Source organism: Procambarus clarkii, chromosome 82 (assembly GCF_040958095.1).
Source record: "Procambarus clarkii isolate CNS0578487 chromosome 82, FALCON_Pclarkii_2.0, whole genome shotgun sequence".
NCBI lineage: Eukaryota > Metazoa > Arthropoda > Malacostraca > Decapoda > Cambaridae > Procambarus > Procambarus clarkii.
The window spans coordinates 2,094,050-2,114,857 of NC_091231.1; the positions used below are offsets into that span (position 1 = coordinate 2,094,050).

General features: G+C 39.0%; 1 protein-coding gene across 5 annotated transcripts; it reads left to right on the forward strand.

The window, feature by feature from the left end:
- Positions 1-1,351: 1,351 nt before the first annotated feature.
- Positions 1,352-19,078, forward strand: LOC123764292 (vesicle-fusing ATPase 1). 5 transcript variants are annotated; one of them, XM_069315788.1, is made up of 8 exons: positions 1,352-1,375; positions 4,063-4,151; positions 4,852-4,984; positions 8,123-8,354; positions 10,579-10,715; positions 13,266-13,452; positions 14,521-15,800; positions 17,820-19,078. In XM_069315788.1, exons 1-8 carry the CDS (start codon positions 1,367-1,369, stop codon positions 17,988-17,990), a joined length of 2,238 nt encoding a protein of 745 aa, XP_069171889.1. In that variant the 5' UTR covers positions 1,352-1,366; the 3' UTR covers positions 17,991-19,078. The 5 variants fall into 5 exon arrangements, with proteins under 5 accessions (XP_069171889.1, XP_045607834.2, XP_069171888.1 ...); XM_045751878.2 differs by lacking the exon at positions 1,352-1,375 and adding an exon at positions 1,755-2,312; XM_069315787.1 differs by lacking the exon at positions 1,352-1,375 and adding an exon at positions 1,819-2,024 and having other exon boundaries at positions 4,025-4,151.
- The last annotated feature ends 1,730 nt before the right edge of the window (positions 19,079-20,808 follow it).

Genomic DNA, 20,808 nt, shown 5'->3' on the forward strand with positions numbered 1-20,808 from the left:
AAAGCGAAGATACGTGTATTTTTCTAATCGGCGAGCTCCGATCCCGCACAGATCGAGCAACGGAGTAACTCTCTCTCAGAACAATGCTTATTTCACGTAAATTTGTTAATAAACGCAAATGTTTTTATATGTGTTGAGAAAGATAGAAATATAAGCTTCATTTTAAATACTTATATACAAGAAGGTACATTGGGTTTGTGAGAATACATTGGATAGTACAGTATTTACATTCTTGTATTACATATTTACATCTTATTTTGTTATGAAATGATATTTTTTCAGAGTAAAATTATGTTTTCTCATTTTCTGCATCCAGCATCCACATTATAGTGAGTAAATATACCATATTACTTCATTGGTTACGTAATGCTAGGAAGGTTTGAGTAGCTTTGGGTCTTTAGTGGACAGAATCCAATAGATTCTCTAGTAGAATCAATAGATTTACAGTCTCCGTGGTGTAGTGGTAAGACACTCGCCTGGCGTTCCGCGAGCGCTATGTCATGGGTTCGTATCCTGGCCGGGGAGGATTTACTGGGCGCAATTACTTAACTGTAGCCTCTGTTTAACGCAACAGTAAAATGTGTACTTGGATGAAAAAACGATTCTTCGCGGCGGGGATCGTATTCCAGGGACCTGCCCGAAACGCTACGCGTACTAGTGGCTGTACAAGAATGTAACAACTCTTGTATATATCTCATAAAAAAAAAAAAAAAAAAAAAGATGGGCTCGACCGGGCGGGACTCGAAACTTAAATTAAAATTGCTATATCATTGGTCTCCAACATGATATATTTCCTTTGATGCACTCACAATAACGATTATAGCTCTATCTTTCTGGAGGCATGTAATATTTTAGGCTTTATTAGCGTATCTTTGTTAATTACACAACATATTGGCAAGTGCGTAGGCGTCTGCACTCCATGACCGAAAAGCTACTGAACGCCACTATAAAAACATATATATCTTCACTTGAGCTTTAAATATGTCTAATGTAATGTATTTAAAATAAAGCTTATATTTCTATCTTTCTTAAGACGTGTAAAACATTTGTGTTTATTAACGAATTTACGTAAAATAAACATTCTTCTGAGAGAGTTGCTCTGTCGCTCAGTCTATGCGGGGGTCGGAGCTCGGCGATTATTAAAATACATGAATCTTCATTAGAACTTTAATTATGTCTATGATAAAGTGTTTAAAATGAGCATTATATTCCTATCTTTCTTAAGGCATATAAAAAATTTACGATTATTTACAAATTTACGTGAAATAAGCATTGTTCTGAGAGAGAGTTGCTCCGTCGATCGATCTGTCCGGAGTCGGAGCTCGGCTATTATAAAAGTACACGTATCTTCGCTTTAAATTTAAATATGCCCATGGTAAGGTATTTAGAACGAAGCTTATATATCTGTCTTTCTTGTGACATATAAAACTCTTACGTTTATTAAGGAATCTGCGTGAAATAGGCATGGTTCTGAGATGAATGCTGCGGTTTTCGAGTTTGACGAGCGATGAAAACTGCCACTTTTATACAACTACAAATATCTTCGGTTTTACTTAAAATATTTGTCTGGTAGAGGTTTTACATATAGATCGCGTTTCTGTCTTTCTTCTGACTAATAAATAATTTTGGTTTAATCAGTAATCAAGATGTTTTCAACAATATTCTTTCAGCGTTCGTCTTTTCCAACTTGGGCGACCCTTTTGGAAGCGCGATACTTGGGTTAACCCATCGTATAGTGGGTCTGTTTCCAACTGGGGTTCGAATAACTGTACAGGAATGTAACAACTCTTGTATAAAAAAAAAATCATTTATTATGGACCCCATACCCATCTTGTGGGTGGTAGTGGAAAGGGTTACAGAGGCACATAATGGGCTGAGGGACTGAACCCCACAATTCATTTAGCTAAGCAAGTTACAATCTTGATAAGCAAGCTGCAAAATTGCAAGCAAGTGTAGTAGAGTATTGACGTGGCGGCCGTGAAGATCACTCCTGCACCTACACCACCTCGCGATAGTCAACAATTGTAACATTTTATTTTATTATAGATAATATCACCTGAAATTATTATGTTAGTTAATAAATGTGGTGTTTGGCGAGTGGGTGTACGAGAGGGAAAGAGCACTCATTATCAGAGGGGGAGGAGGAAGTTGGTGAGGGAGGCAGCTTAGTGCAGACTGCTGCTACTACTGCTTCAGGAGTGAGCGAGGAGGGCGTAGTGCTCCTGCAGGCTGGTACACCACACCATCTGGGCTCTTGTCACACACACATCCAACCATTACCATCTCCCACCTTACCTTTACCACCAAATAAGGTACTGTCACATCTTCAACAGGTGTTTCAACGAAGCTTGTTTATCTAGTTGTTAAAACCGTATACTTGGATAGTTTGGGTTGTTTGAGGCTAGATAGGTTTTATATCCCATTAGCGACCTGTGTGTGGTAGTAAGTGACTTGAACCCCATTGCTGCAGGGACGAAACTTGAAAACTATTAACTATTTGCATACAGTTTAATTTACCTGATTCACCTGAGGGCCACTAAATCTAGTGGCATCGACGAGGACAGGAAGCCGAAGGCTTGTCGATGGTCCCCCCCCCCCTTCAACAGGAAATCAGAGAAGGAAGGTTTATTATGCACTGTCCTGTGAGATCACCCCATACACACCTGATTAATGGGGAAAAATAAATTGAATAGAAGTCAGTTCGTACCCAAGACAGTTCACCAATGGATTTTATAATAATAATAATAATAATAATAATAATAATTTTTATTTAGGTAAAGGTACATACATAAAGAGATTTTACAAAGTTAGTTGGCTTTATAGATAGAGCTAGTACATACAATGCCTAAAGCCACTATTACGCAAAGCGTTTTATTTATTTTATGTATTTATTTATTTATTTAGTTTACAAAAAGGTACAATGGGTTCGTGAGATTCCTTAATATTGGTATTTTTACATTCTTGCGAAGCCATTAACACGCATAGAGTTTCGGGCAAGTGCTTAATCTTAAAATATCAGGCAAGATGAATAGGTACATTGTAGCAAAATTTTAGTTTAACATATAACTACAATGTAAATTGAGAGGTGATTACACTGGTGAAGATATATATCTTGGGTCAACCCATCCTCAGACCAAGTCCATTCCATCCAGCGATCAACCCCAAAGATGCGTTCATCAATTTTAACATGCCGTTCATTCAAAACATAAATTTTCTCAAATATATATTAATACTATTTTATATTATCATATTGTGCATATTTAGGCACTGGTTAGGTTAGGTTACGTATTTGTTTTGTTGGCGATTACTTGAATTTGTAGTACGTGGGTGAAGCATTTACAGCGTTGTGGTTCAAACAAAAGTCGTCAACGAAGCACTTGTTCCAGATGAGTTCGGACGTCATCAGTTGTGAGTCGTGTGTTAACTGTTTTTCATTTTATTTTTTCATTTCATTTCATTTCCTGCCCGAAACGCTATGTGTACTAGTGGATTTAGGTATTATATGTACTACCTCTATCTTTAAAGCAAACAGAGTGTTTGTACTGTTTAATTGGAAAATTACAATCCCAGTGGGGATTGGGATAAATGGAGAGCTCCAAAGTAAGGAAATAGTCCAACTTAGATCTTTGGTAACCTAGGTTTCCATCTAGTGGCAGTCGTGGGCATTACAGCCAGGGTTTTACCTAGTGGCAATGATAGTTTGTCTCATTTTCCTAAGGTTGTTTTGAAGCAGTCACTTATTTTTGCTGATCCTATGCTTTCTGCTAGTTTCTCCAGTTTTGTGGCTGATCTCTGATCAGCTCCTGTTGCCTCAGAGTGAACCATATACTGGTCCTGGCTCCCTGTAGGTTATGTAAATGTCTCAGAGGCTGGGAGTATTCGGCTAAGCCTTGGTGATATCAGAGCTAAGTTCATGAAGTTACTGGGGGTCCTCCAGAAGAGGGCATTTCATTGTGTTCAATATTTATTTTTTGACATTTGAGGATACAGAATGTGTAATCCACATTTTTATTGCTTCAAATAGGGTGTAATGAGAATGAGCCAAGTGATTGCTAATTACAGATGATGAGGGTTGCCAAATGCCCAAACGAGGAATTGTCCTACACCAACTGTGTCATTGTTAATGAAAATGACTTCCCTCTTCATATTAAGTAAGTCAAAACAGGTAACTTACTCATATGAAATACAGTATAATGTAGGTGTGGATGAATCCCATTTTTATACAAAGTGTGAGTATAATATGAAATATTAAATATGACTCTTAATATGAAATAAGTGTTCTGTTCAATATTTTATTTATGACATCTACTCAGTGAGGTCCATTTTATATCATAATTCTAACAAACCTCTCTTATACTGAAATATAATTTCTTCACATGTTTAACCAATACCTCAATACAACCTAGTCTCTGATCATTATGATCCAAGGATCTAGTGGTTTTCATTTTATATTTAACCCACAGTGTTCCAATCTGTATAAAATTCTGCTAGATTTGCCACCATGTTGTTCTCCAAGAGATGGGCTGTAAGCGCTTGTGCAGTTTATTTTATTTATTTATATATACAAGAAGGTGCAGTTGGTTGTAAAAGTACAGCACATGCATTGGTGATAAAGTGGTACAGTATATTCTTGCAGAGGCACTAACACGCATAGCATTTTTGACAGGTCCTGAAGTTAACAAATAACTGTAATGATAGGTACATGGTCAGTAGTTACCAAGACATACAAGATGGGCAAACATGTCAACAGAGTAGACATGTCAAACTCTCCCATTGAATTTTTTCTTTTAATATATAGGTAGGGTATTGATTATTATTTATAGAATGTAATTTTTGTCTTGACTCATTCAGATATGCACGAGTTACAGCTGACCAGGGCAAACAGTATATATATACACTCAAACATGATCGGGTGGTCAAGCCAGGTCACATGGGCTTTAATGCCATTCACCGGAAGCAGGCAATGCTGTCTTTGGATCAAGAGGTAAGAATTTTATTTTTTTATCCTTTATGCCTACTCTAACTTTCCTGTATAAAATTCTTTGCTTTAAAAAAATGTGTGTTTTGTAGTGTTGCCCATTACTGACTTTTAACATCAAAGTTCAGTATTTGGCACAGCAGTATGTAATTCCATTTTCAAGAATAATTTTTATACACGTTTTCTTTTGTTTCAGAAAATCCATATGATTCTATAGCTTGAGGCCAAAACTATGTTCATCTGAGCCATTACTCTTGTAATGTGTGTATAACTGGACATAATCTGTTACCATGTGTGACTGATCATAGCCCAGAATTCATTAGTATTTTCTATGGCTTCCCTTAGAATGTCTTTAAGTAAATTCTACCTTTGGGTAGATGATAATGATATATATTTTGCACTGTAGTATTTATATGTTTTTTTATTTAGGTTTTGGCTCCTCCTATGGTTGGCAATGTTGAGAACAGGGAGCCTGTTAAGGTTATCAGGGGTCGCCAGGCCAACTACTGACCTTTTCCAGGATGCACGCCACAACAGTAACTGTGTGAAGATGATGTAACATGAGCTTGGTCTCCTGTGTGTCATAACAAGTGGTTATCATGGTGGATTATGAAATTCTCTCTAATGAGCCCTCTTGCTCAGAGGCTAATACCTTGCCAATGTCTATAGTTCTGTGAGCTTCCAAGTGAAGGGTCATGCAAAGAGGATGACAGAAATTAGTGAAATCCTAAAAGAACAGTACGAGACTGTTTAGCACCGAAATAAGCAATATTTAAGTTGAAGCAATGGACGACTTCTTTATGAACACTATCCAAACCTTTGATAATATGACTGATATTAACACAAGCACAGCTGACTTTGAAATAGGAATTGACATGCCCATGCACTCAGCCCCAGGTCCTGATTCCTGAAACTCCATATTTATAAAGAAATGTAAAGTACCAGTAGCATGAGCACTGTGAAATATGGAGAAAAATATAGGCAAGATACCAGAAGCACATAATCAGCACATATATTTCCACTATACAAGGGAGGTAGCAAAGCATTGGCTAAAAACTATAGACCAGTCTTACTAACATCACACACAGTTAAAGTTTTTAAAGAGTAATTAGGATTCAAATCTCCAGTTTAATGGAAAATAAGGAACTTCACAATCCAGATGAAGATGGCGTGAAAGCAGAAAAATCCTGCATTTTGTAATTACTCAACCACTACGACAAAATCACATAAGCATTAGAAGAAAGCAAAATTCAGATGTTGTATACATAGAATTTGCAAAGGCATTTGATAAATGTGACCATGGCCACACTGTGTCCTTGGTCACATTTATCATAGTGTGGCCACACTGTGTCCTTGGTCACATTTATCACAGTGTGGCCACACTGTGTTTACACAGTGTGAACACTGTGTCGACACTGTGTAAACATCAGAGATCCTCGGCTATTCAATGTTCCCAAGCATGCATAAGAAATATTGCTGGTGCAAAAGTGAATGTGTTCAAGTAAAAATTTGACATGTTCCTGCAAGAAGCTTTCAACCAACCAGGTTGTAGTGGATATGTGGGCTTGTGGGGCTGCTGCAAGCAACATCCTGTTGGACCAAGTTGTCACAAGTCAACCCTTGTCCCAGGCTGGGCTTGGGAAATAGAATAACTCCCAGAACTCATTCCAGGCATTACCACTTCACTGCGCCAACCAAGTATTCTCGGTCGGTGGGAAACTGCGCCAACCGAGAAAACTCTTTTTGATTTTTTCATAACCATTCTAAATGTGTGCGAGGTTGGTTGTGTACAAAATGGACTCTTAGGACCTCCAGTGAGAGAGTGAGAGGCAGCCATCTTGGAAAAAATTCCCAGAATGCCCTAGGGCTGCTGGCTGGGTTAGTACTGAGTGAGTAACCATGGGTGCGCACGTGCCTCTGGCTCCCAAACACCTGTCCGACGAGGTGTTGAAAGATCGAGCTCTGTCGGTGAAATTCAAACCTTATGGTTTGAAGAACATAAGGGTCATAGTATTGGTGAAGCTAGGCGCAATAGGGACCTAACACAAAGGTCGGATGCAAGTGATACAGCACCTACAAGGACGATACAGCGAGCATATCCAGTTGTAGCTCTGAGCGCCACCCTTGCCCACTTAAGTTATCTCCAATTTATTTAGATGATACATAAATGAATTGTTTTCTGTGTTCAGTGATGATGCATCTGATACAAGCACCATAGATGAACAGTGTTAGCGGCTTCCATGGTGGTGTTTTCCATAGATATTTTTAAGAATAGCTGAATCTCTTCTTGACTGACGGACACTCTTTGAGGCTTGCTGAATCTCTTCTTGACTGACGGACACTCTTTGAGGCTGTCTGAATCTCTTCCTGTGTTGAACCTTACAAAGCGATCTTTTCACGACTACCTTATAAATTGACCTTTTCCTGTAATCTTTTCAAGACTAGCTTACGTTTTACAATCTTGGCTTCATACCACCTACAGGTACTAATGCCAAGGGTGTACGTGAGTGCGTTATTTGCAAGCACACAGAACGAAGAAACAGGAAGTGGAAAATCTATCTGTACCTGGTGCAACGAGAGCGAAGTCGTGATGTGTACCATGAATTACTTCGTTGATTATTACTCGCTTCCGAAGTACTGAGTGTGTAATACAGTGTGTTACTATGTAAATAGTGTGTGAAACTGTACATACAGTTTCAATGACCCAAAGACCCAGGAGATAGCTCCAGGGAGCCTCCGGGCTCACCCAGAAAATGATGTTTCACTACATTCAATGTTGGTTTTTGTTGAGCAAGAATTTTGCAGTCAAAGGGTTAAAAGGCACGAATGCTTCATAGATGAAGCAATCTTAATGATTTGCTTTTGCTTCTTACTGATATGAAATGGTGCGATTTCACAGGAAATTGATACCAGAAAAATTAGATGATTCCTAACTGTTCAGTGCATGATATACACAAAAATTTGAAATGATTTTTTATGATCAAGGCATTGGAAAGGTTAAGAGTTTTGCGGCATGACAATTCATTCAACTGAAAATATTTATTCAGTACAGTACTTTAATTTCTTGATATACAGTACCTTTGATAAATGATATTTTGATGTTCATGAAACTAAACCAGCTTCTTCTTCTCATTATGTAAACAGATTCGTGCAGAACCATTTATGCACGATCCACGAACACAGCTTATTGGCACAATGGTGCTGGAAGCGGATTTCTTACAAAAGAAGATTACTGGCAGTGAGCCTTACAATACTGATCAAATGGCAATGGGATTCATGGAACAGTTTCCTAAACATGGCTTTGCAGTTGGCCAGCTGGTGGCATTTAAGTTTCAGGACAAGAAAGCACTGTCTCTAAATGTCAAGGAAATTGAAGGTAAGAATTAGCTTATCACATAAGTTAAAGGAATGGTAAATATATTGTAAGTATTAAATTGGAATATTTTTGTGACAAGAACTTGTTTATTATAAATTTTCTGGAATACATTAAGAACAAATTTGAAGGTAAATTCAACAAAGTAAGAAGGGTCAGTTTTGAAGCGAGGCCCTTCAACTGTGTGATTGGAGACAAGTGACTGTGGAAAGGGTCAATATTGTTTCAGGTATCTAGGCAGTATTTTAAGTAAAGATGAAGCTACATACAAAATTCTGTACTGGGAGTCACGACATGCAGACAACAAAAGCCATGAAGAGTTTGGTGATGGGTAAGGATTCTGGATTAGAATTCAAGCTAGACATGCTGGAGGGTATTTGAACAGTACAGTGGCACCTCGACCTACGATTGCCCCTACTTACGATAATTTCGAGTTACGATGTAAATTTCATCGAAAAATGCGACACGACATCCGATGGTGTCGTCGACTTCTGATATTTGTTGGTACACGTTCAGGTCGACCAAGTGCGTGGTTCCCGGTCACGCGGTTCGACCTGCCTTAGTTTACTACAGCTGCCCGCTTAGTGACGATCGCGCCTATAAGAAATTCTGCGTTTGTGGTGATTTTTTGCATTTTGAACATTAAAGTAATTATTATATATCACACCATGAGTCCCAGGAAAGTCAGTGGTAAGGCTCAACATATGAGATCCCATGTAAGAATGACCATAGAGCAGAAACATGATCATTCATAAATATGAAGATGGTGTGCAGGTTGTTGAACTGGCTAGGCAGTACAACAAATCTCAGTCAACGATATCCTCCATACTGGCTAAGAAAAAGGACATTATGGGTGCTAAAGTGATGCAACATTACAGACAAATGTTAAAACGAAGGGAAAAACAAATGTCTCTTGACAAATTTGTAGTGAGACAAACAAGCACTGAACCACAACCAGGTCCTAGTAGTATTCAGGCAAAACGTAGGAGAGAGAGTACCCCAGAGAAAACAACACTGCCTGATGTGATAATGGAAGGGGACTCCCCTTCCAAACAGTAACAACTCTCTTCCTCCCCCCTCATCATTATCTTCCATACGATGAAATGTCATTATCTGGGCGAGTCCCAGAGGCTCCTCAGTAACCCTCCCTCACTCCGGTCGGCGATTTTCGCATTTTGATGTTCAGCCTTTGAACTTGGGTTGGATAGCCGGCGTGAGGGGTCTGGGGCTTTCCCTTCCCCTTCTTAGGGAGGGGCAGCTGTGCAGACAACTGCACAGTGGTGGATGTGACCTGCTTGCTACCTGCTTGATGGGATTCTGGGAGTTCTTCTACTCCCCAAGCCCGGCCCGAGGCCAGGCGTGACGTCATGCTTGAGTGCTTATTTTCAGACGATTTTCAGATGTTCTGCTTGATAGTTCGGTTTTTGGTAGCAATTTTATCCAGGTGGAGTCTGTTTTGGGATGCCTACCTTTCTGGGTGCCTAACCCAGTAGATGGTAGACAGAATACTTACAACCACATGGGGGGTTTCTATAGGCCATTGCTCCTCATGGTCCCCAGTTGGCTAGGGCTCCAATCGAATTGACTGATGCCACAGTCTAATATGTACATACCATCCTGGTATAGCTCCAGGAGCCTCCAGGACTCACCCAGAAAATGACATTTCATTACATTCAACACATTTTTTTCCCAGGTTTTACTGTCCTAGTTTTATTATGTAGGCTCTGCATGGTTACCCATTCAATTGCTGGCAAGACTCAACAGTCTTTGACCAGAATGAGTGAGTGTTTTTGTTCATATTCTATAGAGCACTACATCTACAAACCATTTCTTCATTGCCCTTGTGTGACTGAAGCATATCTAGTTGTATTATTGTATTTTTAGTATTTCTTGATGACTTACGAAGTGTTCCAGTAAAATATATTTGCATTTTAGGTGCGTTATGTACAGTGTGGATTTATGTGTATCTGCATCATTCTGCAGTTATTATTGTTTTGAGAATGGTTATCCCATTGAAATTTAGTCTTAAAAAATAAAACATTGTTCTCTATAAGTAACGTAGATGCATTAAATGACACTAAAGAAATTTGTCGGGTTAAAGTTATATTATATTTGTGTTGTTTATTTTTTATGTTGCTAACTGTTATGTATATTAATGTGTACAGTATGAGATAAGCATATGTTGCCTCTCTTTTATTTACGTATTAACCAGAACTTGCTTCTACAGCTGCTGATCTAGAAGCTGTTGCATCTGGCAAGAAAAAAGTGCCTCGCAAAATTAACTTTGGAGTTCTCCAGCCAAATGCATCTATTATTTTTGAGAAAAGTGAAGGCTCATCCTTGATACTTACTGGAAAAGCAAAGGTATGAAATATTTAAGTTTATTTATTTGTAAAAAATATGCTCTATTTTCTTTAGAGCTTAAAAATAAAACAGAAATTAAATGCCAATTCCTCTACTCATCATATGGGACAGTACAGCTTTATAGTGAAGTTTTTTTTAATGTAATTATTGATCACATTACTGCCAGCTGTCAATGTAAAAGTGATGTGAATGTTTAAGGCCCTTTTGTTGACCTACCTTCCTTATCTGTCAATGATTATAATGGATGCTACATTACTTAAAAAATCTTATGAAATGAAGGAAATGCATGACATTTTAAAGATACATCTTTATCTGAGTTAAGGCCCTTCATTTGCTCCCTGTTAATTTGTAATCACAGTAATCACAGTAATCACAACTGATGATCCTGGGTTCAATTCCCAGGCAGAGACAGTTGGGGGCCCATTTTCTTTCACCTGATGCATCTGTTCACTTGTCAGTAAATACTAGTGGTTATTCAGGAGTTAGGCAACTGTTATGGGTTTCATCGTCGTGAAGGTAGCCTAGGGAGACCCCCGATAAGCTTAACAATTAAACTGCGCAACACGTCATATTCATAAGATGACATGTTGGAGTATTACGCAAGATTTAAACGGCCCGTGGATACACGGGGTTCACCTCGCCTTCATCAGGGCTCTTGTAAATAGACGCCATCTTTAAAAAAAAAATCATGGTCCATATTCCCGGGTGTGAGGTCCTCAATACTGAGTGAGTCACCAAGGCTGATGCACAGAGCATGAGCTCACAGCACTGCTGTTCAGCTTGTGACCACAGCATCGCCTAAAAATGCCATTATATATATGTACTGTACATGCTATTATATAGCAATGGTAGTATTACAGAAGACCCCTGACTGATAAAAATGACCAGGATTCTGACAATAGCAGGATTGTTGTGATAATTAGTTCTGTAGTGGGAGGAGTAATCTTGGTGGGGAGGGAGGTAGTGTTGTCCACTGACTCTGTGTGACCACCCTTTACTGTCTGGACTCACTATACCAGCTTAGTTGTTCGCTATGGTGAACAAAATATGCAGATACTTATATATAATGTCTGTATATGAATAAAAGTAAAGACTATGTAAAATACATAGTCTGTATGAATAAAAACAAAACAGTATGGTAGGAGGAGAAGGCTGGCGAGTCAGGTGAGGCAGGGAGGGAGTGACAGCCAGTGGCAGGCTGCAACTGGCTGCCACTGCCACTCAGCATACCAACTTAGTGGTTCGTTATGGTGAACACAAATGTAGATACTTATATATATAATGTGTATATATAGTGTAATAACAGCAAAAGGAGTGTGGGGAAGAAGCCATTTTGGTGAGGGAGGTGGCAACATCTGCATGATTTATCATGCTGGGTAGGGGTGGCCACTATGTTGTTTGGGCACTATACCAGCTTAGATGAACAGTTATGGTGAACAGACAGAACATGTAGATACTTATATATAACGTTTGTACATGTATGTATGTATGTATATTATATTATATTCACAAACACTATTGGGAAAAACTAAATCATTATTTGATAACAGCAGGCTACTAGTACATGATGACCTCATTGCATAGAAGGTAATTATAAAAGGATAGCAGACTTTTTTAATGGGTCTTGGTAAACATCCATATATAAGTTGTTATAACTATATTAACACCAATTGTATACAAATCTGGCAACAATAATTATAATTATCTAAAGATGATAACCATATTGTCCCAGGCGATCAACAGCGAGTTCCCCATGTCGAGTGTGTTAATAATATTAATAGGTTGGTGCTTTAGTTTTGGTTAAAATGTAAAAAAAAATATTGTATCTTCATTAAATTAAACATACAATATCTATTAATCCCCCTAGGTTAACACTTTCATGCAACTGGGACAAATTATGCATCCGTGGGGGAGTCACGCCGGGTTTTTGGACCTTATATGCATATACCTCCATAGGGAATTTTATTGCAAACATGTTGATACCAAAAGGAATGACATAGCATGAGAATTAAGGTGAGAAAACTGAAACGAATACACACATTTTACTGCTTTTGCACGCTCATGGGTAACATTCGGCCGACTTTCACCTTTGCTGTGGGGGGGAGGGGGGTTCGCTCTGGGCTTTTGGGCCTTATATGCATATACCCCTGTAGGGAATTCTATTGCGAACACATTGATACCAAAAGGAACGACGTAGCGTGAGAATTGAGGTGAGAAAACTGAAACGCGTATACACATTTTAGTCTAGTCGCGTGCTGACGAGAAATGCCCTGGCACACGCCGGGAACGCGAAACTGTTAAAATCTTGTAAGAAAATATATACTGTCCTGAAAAAGATTTGGCTGTCAAGTTGTTAGTCCTAAAAGACCAGTTGCCCTGATTGACTGGAAATTTTACGAGAATATTACTATGGAACTGAAGCAAATCTGTATTTTCCTCCATTGTAAACAGCATTCAGAAGGACAACATTTTGTTTGAGCAGAAAAATATATAGTTGTAGTTTGCTGCTACTGTTGTAAGTATAAAATGCATTGGTTTCTTTTGTTTCAGACCCGTTCTGCCCATACAAGTCTCTTTTCTGCTGATTGGGACTTCCAGAAAATGGGTATTGGTGGTTTAGATGAACAATTCGTTCATATCTTACGAAGAGCGTTTGCTTCCAGAGTTTTTCCACCAGAAGTCACAGAGCAGCTTGGTATCAAGCATGTGAAGGGACTTCTGCTATTTGGACCACCAGGTGTGTGTTAACATTTTGTGTTAATTACAAACTACACAATATAAGTAGTTTTCTGTATGAAATTATATATATATATATATATATATATATATATATATATATATATATATATATTATACATATATATATTATACATATATATATATACACACACATATACATATACATACATACATATACACACAACCCTTAATCCGAATTGAGCAGAATTCTGCTTTGTGTCTGGAGAGTTTTTCATGAGTAGGTTGGTCGTTTTTTTTGTTTGTTTTATAGTAAATCGTCAATTGTATTTTCTGATTTTTGTCTGTAGGGATAACGTTCCTATCAACAATACCTTTCAAGGCCCTTTCCTCCGTTTTATGAGCTGTCGAAAAGAAGTTCCTGTAAAATAGTCTAATAGGGGGGTACATGTGTTGTGATAGTTGACTCTTCAGAGGATGAGTCAACTTCTAAAGAGTCACCTCTGAAGAGTCAACCACCAGAAGAGTTACCACCGGTAAGGTATCCTAAGCTGTGTATCAGTCATGATCTTACAGATGTTTGTTGATCATTTGCAGTAATTTCAGATGACTTTTAGGTAGCAGTTCAAGATCTATGATTTGATGTGAATGAAGTATCTTCCAGAACTTGAAAACTTTATTCTTGAAAAGTGAAAATTTTATTTATTTATTTAAGGTGTAATTGAAAACTGCTGTGTGAGCCTTAAGTTTAATTGGGAGGTGAATGTAAAATTATAGACCAAAAATCTTGGAAGAAGTTCGAAAGTAGGTTTGGTGAGGATTGCTGTGAACGGATGAACAATGGATGTTTTCCTGGACTGAGGGTTATGTTGAAACAAAAATAGAGCTGTAGTAATTCATAGAATCCTTAGAATTTAAAAAGGAAAAAAATGCATACAAGTTCACTTACGCACATATGTGCCAACTCGCTTGCTCGCTTATCATGTGGGGGATATTTGTAAATTTTGATATTTTTGACATTTTGTAAATATTTTCAGTTTTTTATAAATATAATTTATCTGGTGATAAATTACAATTCACTATTATCATTGTATCTATTTTATTACAGGAACTGGTAAGACTCTGATGGCACGTCAAATAGGAAAAATGCTCAACGCTCGAGAACCAAAAATTGTTAATGGTCCAGAAATATTGGACAAGTATGTGGGAGAGTCGGAAGCCAATGTTCGGCGGCTGTTTGCTGATGCTGAGGAAGAAGAGAAACGGATGGGGCCAAACTCTGGTTTGCACATTATCATTTTTGATGAGATTGATGCTATTTGTAGACAAAGAGGCTCTGTTGCTGGCAATACTGGCGTGAATGACACAGTTGTTAATCAATTGCTATCAAAGATTGATGGTGTAGATCAGCTCAATAATATTCTGGTGATTGGCATGACCAACAGAAAGGATATGATGGATGATGCCTTGCTCAGACCTGGCAGACTAGAAATTCAGGTAGAAATTGGACTTCCAGATGAACAAGGTCGTTTTGATATTCTCCAAATCAAAACGGCAAAAATGAAGGAGAATGATAAACTAGAAGGTGATGTTGACTTGGAGGAAATTGCTGCTATTACTAAAAACTTTTCTGGTGCTGAACTTGAAGGTCTTGTGAAAGCTGCTTCATCTTCTGCATTGAAGCGGTATATTCACTTAGGAAAGAAAATCGAAGTTGATCCTGATGCAATTGATAAACTTAAGATAACACGAGCTGACTTTATATACTCCCTTGAAAATGATGTAAAACCATCACTGGGTACAAGTGATGAGGCACTCTCCAAGTTTATCGAGCGAGGAATTATTAACTGGGGACCCACGAGAGACCTGGTTGAAAAGGGGATGATGTTTGTGAAGCAGGCGCGCTCTCCAGAAACAAGCAGCCGTCTTTGTTTACTGCTGGAAGGAGCCCCGACAGCTGGAACATCAGCACTGGCAGCATACCTGGCAAAGAACTCCGATTTTCCTTTTATCAAGGTTATCAATTCTCGTGAGATGGTTGGGTTTATGGAATCCTCCAAGTGCTTACGGATTAATAGAATATTTGACGATGCTTACCGCTCAGAACTAAGCTGCATCTTTATGAACGATCTGGAACACTTAATGGGTTATTCACCTATTGGTCCCCGTTATCAATCAATTGTCCTGGATGCTATGTATTCCCTTCTAGCCTCTTCCCCACCTCCAGGCCGTAAACTCCTAGTCATCTGTACCACTAAACGACGATCTGTTTTAGAAGAATTGGGTCTTCTTTCTGCCTTTACTGCTGTTATAAGAGTTCCTTATATTGCACACCAAGAAGATATTAAGCTTGTTCTAGAGGAGTCACAAGCATTATCTCATAAAGAAGTAAGTTCATTCTTTGCATTTTGTGAGACGGTTTTATGCCTAAACACATTGTTAGTGTTGTAATTTTAGATGAATATTGGATTAAATTGACTATTGATAAGTATTCCCTTTGTGGAATACATTATGACCATGTGTATTTTTTTTTCATCTATCGTTTGTTTCTGAGCTATACTACATTTTCTGGGGGAGCCCCGTCGGCTCCCCGGAGCTATCCCAGGCTGATATGCTAATGTCAGACTCTGGCATCAATCATGTGTATGGAGTTCTTAGGCCTACCGGGGACCACGGCCAGAACCTGGCCCCCTCAGAGAGGCAAGGGGAGCAATGGCCTATAGAAGCCTCCGTGTGGTTGGAAGCATTCTATGTCTGCCATCGACCAGATCAGGAACCCAGAAAGATAAGCGCCCCAAAACAAACCCCCTAATCTGGTTAAAAGTGCTACCAAAAGCCGAACTAGTGGATAGAACTACCAAACAGAAATTGAGCTAACTAGTATGACGTCACGTGTCGCCGTGCCGCTGTCTGTGCAGCTTCCCCCTCCCTGGGATGGGGAAGGGGGAGCCTCAGACTCCTCACACTGGCTACCCACACTTCAGTTCTTGAGGCTGATGCTATAGACGGAGGTCGTGTGCTCTGGCTCCAGTGTCTTTACAGCACTGTGCTTCGTGTGCGGTATTTGTTTTCTAGGGGTGCGAGAGCCAGGAGTTATCTTCAGTACTCAGGCTGCATGCACCTAGGGCTGCCTTCCCTAGGTGCCCTGTAAGTACTGCCCTTGGAGCTTGGGGCCACCTTCCACAGGCTCCTAGGGACCTGCCTTTGCTGGTCCGTTCTACCGTTCGGTTTTTCGGCCGCCTGTTGGGCTCTTGGGTGTTCTGTTCTTCCTTGTTACCTGCAGGTTAGAGGCAGTTTGTACTGGTAGGGGCACAGGGTGCTGCGCAGCTTAGTTTTCCCGACATAGCGGCCGGCTCAGTTCCTTAGGGTTCGCTGTCCTCTTGCGGGGTTTTGTTTTTGCCTTGTCGGGAGTTCTGTCCTATTATTCCACTGGGGTTTGCCCTTCCACGGTACTCCTCGGTGGTGCCCCCTGCTAGGTCCCCATGAGTGTACATGTCCCTGGGGTTCAGCTATAGAGGTTTGCTTGGTAGTTTTGGGTGCCGGTTAGCTGCACCCTGCCTGGGACTACCCGAGTGCGAGTCCTCTTAAAATAAATGCTCAGGACCCTGGGAATCCCCGAGGGGGCACGTGGGTCCAATGGATGTGACCCCGGAGTCCCCGTGCGCTGTGTGCGAGTTTGAGGGTTGCTCGGTCCCCTTGTTTCGGGGTGACCCTCATTGTTTTTGCCTCCGCCACGCTGCCTGTTGGGTCGATGATACTTTCATCCCTGAGTCCTGTGAATGTTGCTGCTTACTTGTGACTCAATTTACCCAATCCTCTGATGATTCTATTCGGGTACAGGTGATGTGTGCCTCCTCGTGTCTCTGAGGGGGCCCAGGTTCTGTCTCGTGGTTCCCAGGTAGTCCTAGAACTCCATTCACATTGATGCCAAAGTTTAATATATCCATATCAGCCTGGATAGCTCTGGGGAGCCTCTGGATCTCATCCAGAAAATGGAATTTCATTATATTTAATGCTGGTTTTATTGATGCTTACACACAGACCCATTGCTGCCATGCAAAGTATCAAGGACTAATATGGACCAGTAAGACATTTGTGATTAAGAAGAAAGTTATTACAAATAGTTTACTTGAAAATTAATTCTTGGAATTTAACATTTTCAACATTTCTTCACCTCGTTATAGCCACAGTAAAATGATTAGAGTTCCTCCCCTCCCCCCCACCCCTGACATCAGAAATAAATGTTCTATTATATAACGAGTTTTTTATGAGCACAAGGAAAGAGGGTTAAAAAAAAAAACAGGTGTGTGCAGTTTGAGGGTTAATATAAGTTTAGGTGCTTTCCATTCGTTTTTCCCATTTTTGTATATACTGCAGTTATGAATTATAGATTTGTCACTCTTTCAGATTGATGAAATAATGAAACGTATTTGCCATGGAAGAGTCTTTGTGGGAGTGAAAAAGTTGTTGGGCCTTCTGGACTCCATGCGAGTGATGAAGGGCGTAGACTCAAGCAAGAGGGTTGCGGCTTTTGTCAACTTATTAGAGGATGAAGGGGTATTCACCCCTCTACTTTAATTTTGGTGTGAGATGTAATTCAGGTAGATGGTGATGTAAGTTATTTTATTTTAGCAAAATATATTTTATGATTCTATATAAAAGATAATGATAGAGTACCACATTTATGAAATGTACCCAGATACTCATTAAATACATTTCTATACATGCTTGTATACTTGTTTAAGTATTTAATACATTAAATACATACCCAGTACATTTCACCTTTTCTTAAAGACATTCTTGTAAGAAAAAAGGATAACCTAACGTTTTTATTAATATTGGAATACAATTATGGCCTAAACTGTTTTAATCCCCCAAATTTATAAATGTGTAATATTGTAGCAGATTCATGAGAAGGAAGCCTGTACCATCATGCATTCACATTTTCTTACTGAGAATGCCAAATTTTTGTGATTGCATTGTCTAACATTTTGCCAGTGTTGTCTTCCCCGGCTTTCCTTGTCTTGTACTCTCAACCACACCCACAATTTTTTCACTGAATGTACTTCTGGTATTACCATCAATCTTGTGACTAATTAATAATGCTGAGAGTACAAATTTTCTGTGTTGGTAAATAAATTTTGCAAGAAATACAGCTAAGTACTTTTAACTCGTGGCATATAAAAATTTTTGGTATAAATTGCGTGAAAGCATTTTTACTTATATCGTATACCATCTACCTGTGTCAAAACCATTCCTGAAATTGTAAATTTTTGCAACCCGAGGGGTCGTGATCTACTTTTTATTCCACATTCATGTTTCACTACTGAAGGCTCTCTCAGATGCCTTAGCACCATCCTGTTTGAAAATAGCTCCTATTTTTCCCACTCATATTTCTTGCTACTTCATTCATATATACAATAAATTAATAATGCAATATATATCCCACAGCTTTGTCAGAATCTCACACTTTGAAGTGTAACACTTTTTCCCATTTTACTTTTACATGTGGAGTATTCTTTACAAAGTTTCTACTGTGGCATAAATTTTTAGAACCTTGCATAAAACATTCCAGTGTCTTATATGAAAAACATTTTCCAAGTGCATGAATAATGTTATCAAATATTTTTGCTAACTTCTGTACAATAATTATAGTCTGAGCAACATCTGTTTTTTTTTCACACAAGTCTCCTTGCTCCTTATATATTATTCACTATTAGTTCTCTTGCCCTCTCATCTATGTTTACTATTAACCATATTTTACCAAAGATATTGTTTTATGATATAAAACAATTATTATTTTAAGTGTAACTCCACTACAAGTCCATGAAAATGAGCAACAAGAAACCAGAATTGGACTAGATCTTGCTCATTCCACCTGAAGGTTGGAAATCACTGGACAGTACTCTATATACAATATGTAATATTTTTGTAGCAGTCTTTCTTGTAGATGTATGTTATTCAACATGACAATGAGATCAGTGATTCTAGTACAAATCTTTATTTTTCCATCTTGGTATATTATTAAATTCTTTAATCTTTGGATCATTGATGAATTGACTCTTATCTACTTTCCACCCTTCAAAAAAAATTTCTTCCCTAATTCTGGTGCAACCTGTTTTCATTGTCATTTTCTCTTCCATTTCTTCTCGACCCATTTTGTTCTCCTGGCTCGCCTCCCATAATCAGCCTGTTTGCTGTACCTTACCCCTCTCTCTTTCTGCTTAATTCAGCATAACTGTCTAGGACAAACTGGACTTATCATTTTCCCACTTTTCTACTGTATGGATGTATTATTTATTTAATCCAGCCACACTGACATAGTCACTATCTGTTATCTTCTTATATTGTTAAAATGCAGTCTCTGATCACAGAAAACTAAAAAAAATATTATTTGTGACATACTTAACCACTGCACTGCGCAACGCGCCTCAGGGATCTTATAGGTATAGCGTATGATTCAAAACTCCTGTGGCTACATGGGGTTCACATCAGCTTCCTTAGCCTCTACTCGCAACTATTTTCTTGGACTGAACTTTACCACTGACTTTCTTGGGACCCATGACATAATATATAATGAACAACATTTTGTTCAGAAACCAAAAAAGCAGAAAAACAATTAAAATCTTCACAAAGAATTCAAGCTTGGTCGTTACTAGGCGGGATACACTGGTAAACTGAGGGTGCCTTGCCCCTTGCCCAGCAGAATCCACGCACTCGTCGACCCGTACATGTATCAACAAACTTATAATCTGAGGCAAACCTTGTATTCAGAGACAAATTTTACAAGGAAATTGACCTCGTATAGTATCCACTCGATTTAACGACCTATACAATGGGGCCTCGACTTACGATGCTAATCCGTTCCCAGAGACAGATCGTAAGTCGAAAGTCGAAGCGATTTTTCCCATAAGAATTAAAGGAAATTGAATTAATCCGTTCCCCACCCTCCAAAATATTAACATACAAATACATTTTATACTGAATACAATGTTTTTTTCTAACTACAATACAGTACCAAAGCTACGGACATCCACCAGAGTTTCCTCTGGCTTCATCCTGGCTCTTACCTTTATGGAGGGCTCTTGATGGTGTATGGAAGATGGTGATGAGGGGGGAGGAGGAGAGTTGTTCCTGTTTGGAAGGGGAGTTCCCCTTCCATTATCACATCAGGCAGTGATGTTTTCTCTGGGGTACTCTCTCTCCTACGTTTTGCCTGAATACCACTAGGACCTGGTTGTGGTTCAGTGCTTGTCTGTCTCACTACAAATTTGTCAAGAAACATTTGTTTTTCCCTTCATTTTAACATTTGTCTGTAATGATGCATCACAGTGTCATTGAATAGGTTAAGGCAACGACCTACTGCAGCTTGATTTGGGCGAGTCGTTTCAGCAAA

Excerpts from the sequence above, each read along its gene's own strand:
- LOC123764292 (XM_045751878.2), top strand. The coding sequence starts at position 2,082 with ATGTGGTGTTTGGCGAGTGGGTGTACGAGAGGGAAAGAGCACTCATTA. Across the intron at positions 4,152-4,851 it reads GACTTCCCTCTTCATATTAA|ATATGCACGAGTTACAGCTG; the intron begins GTAAGTCAAAAC and ends TGACTCATTCAG. Across the intron at positions 10,716-13,265 it reads TACTTACTGGAAAAGCAAAG|ACCCGTTCTGCCCATACAAG; the intron begins GTATGAAATATT and ends CTTTTGTTTCAG.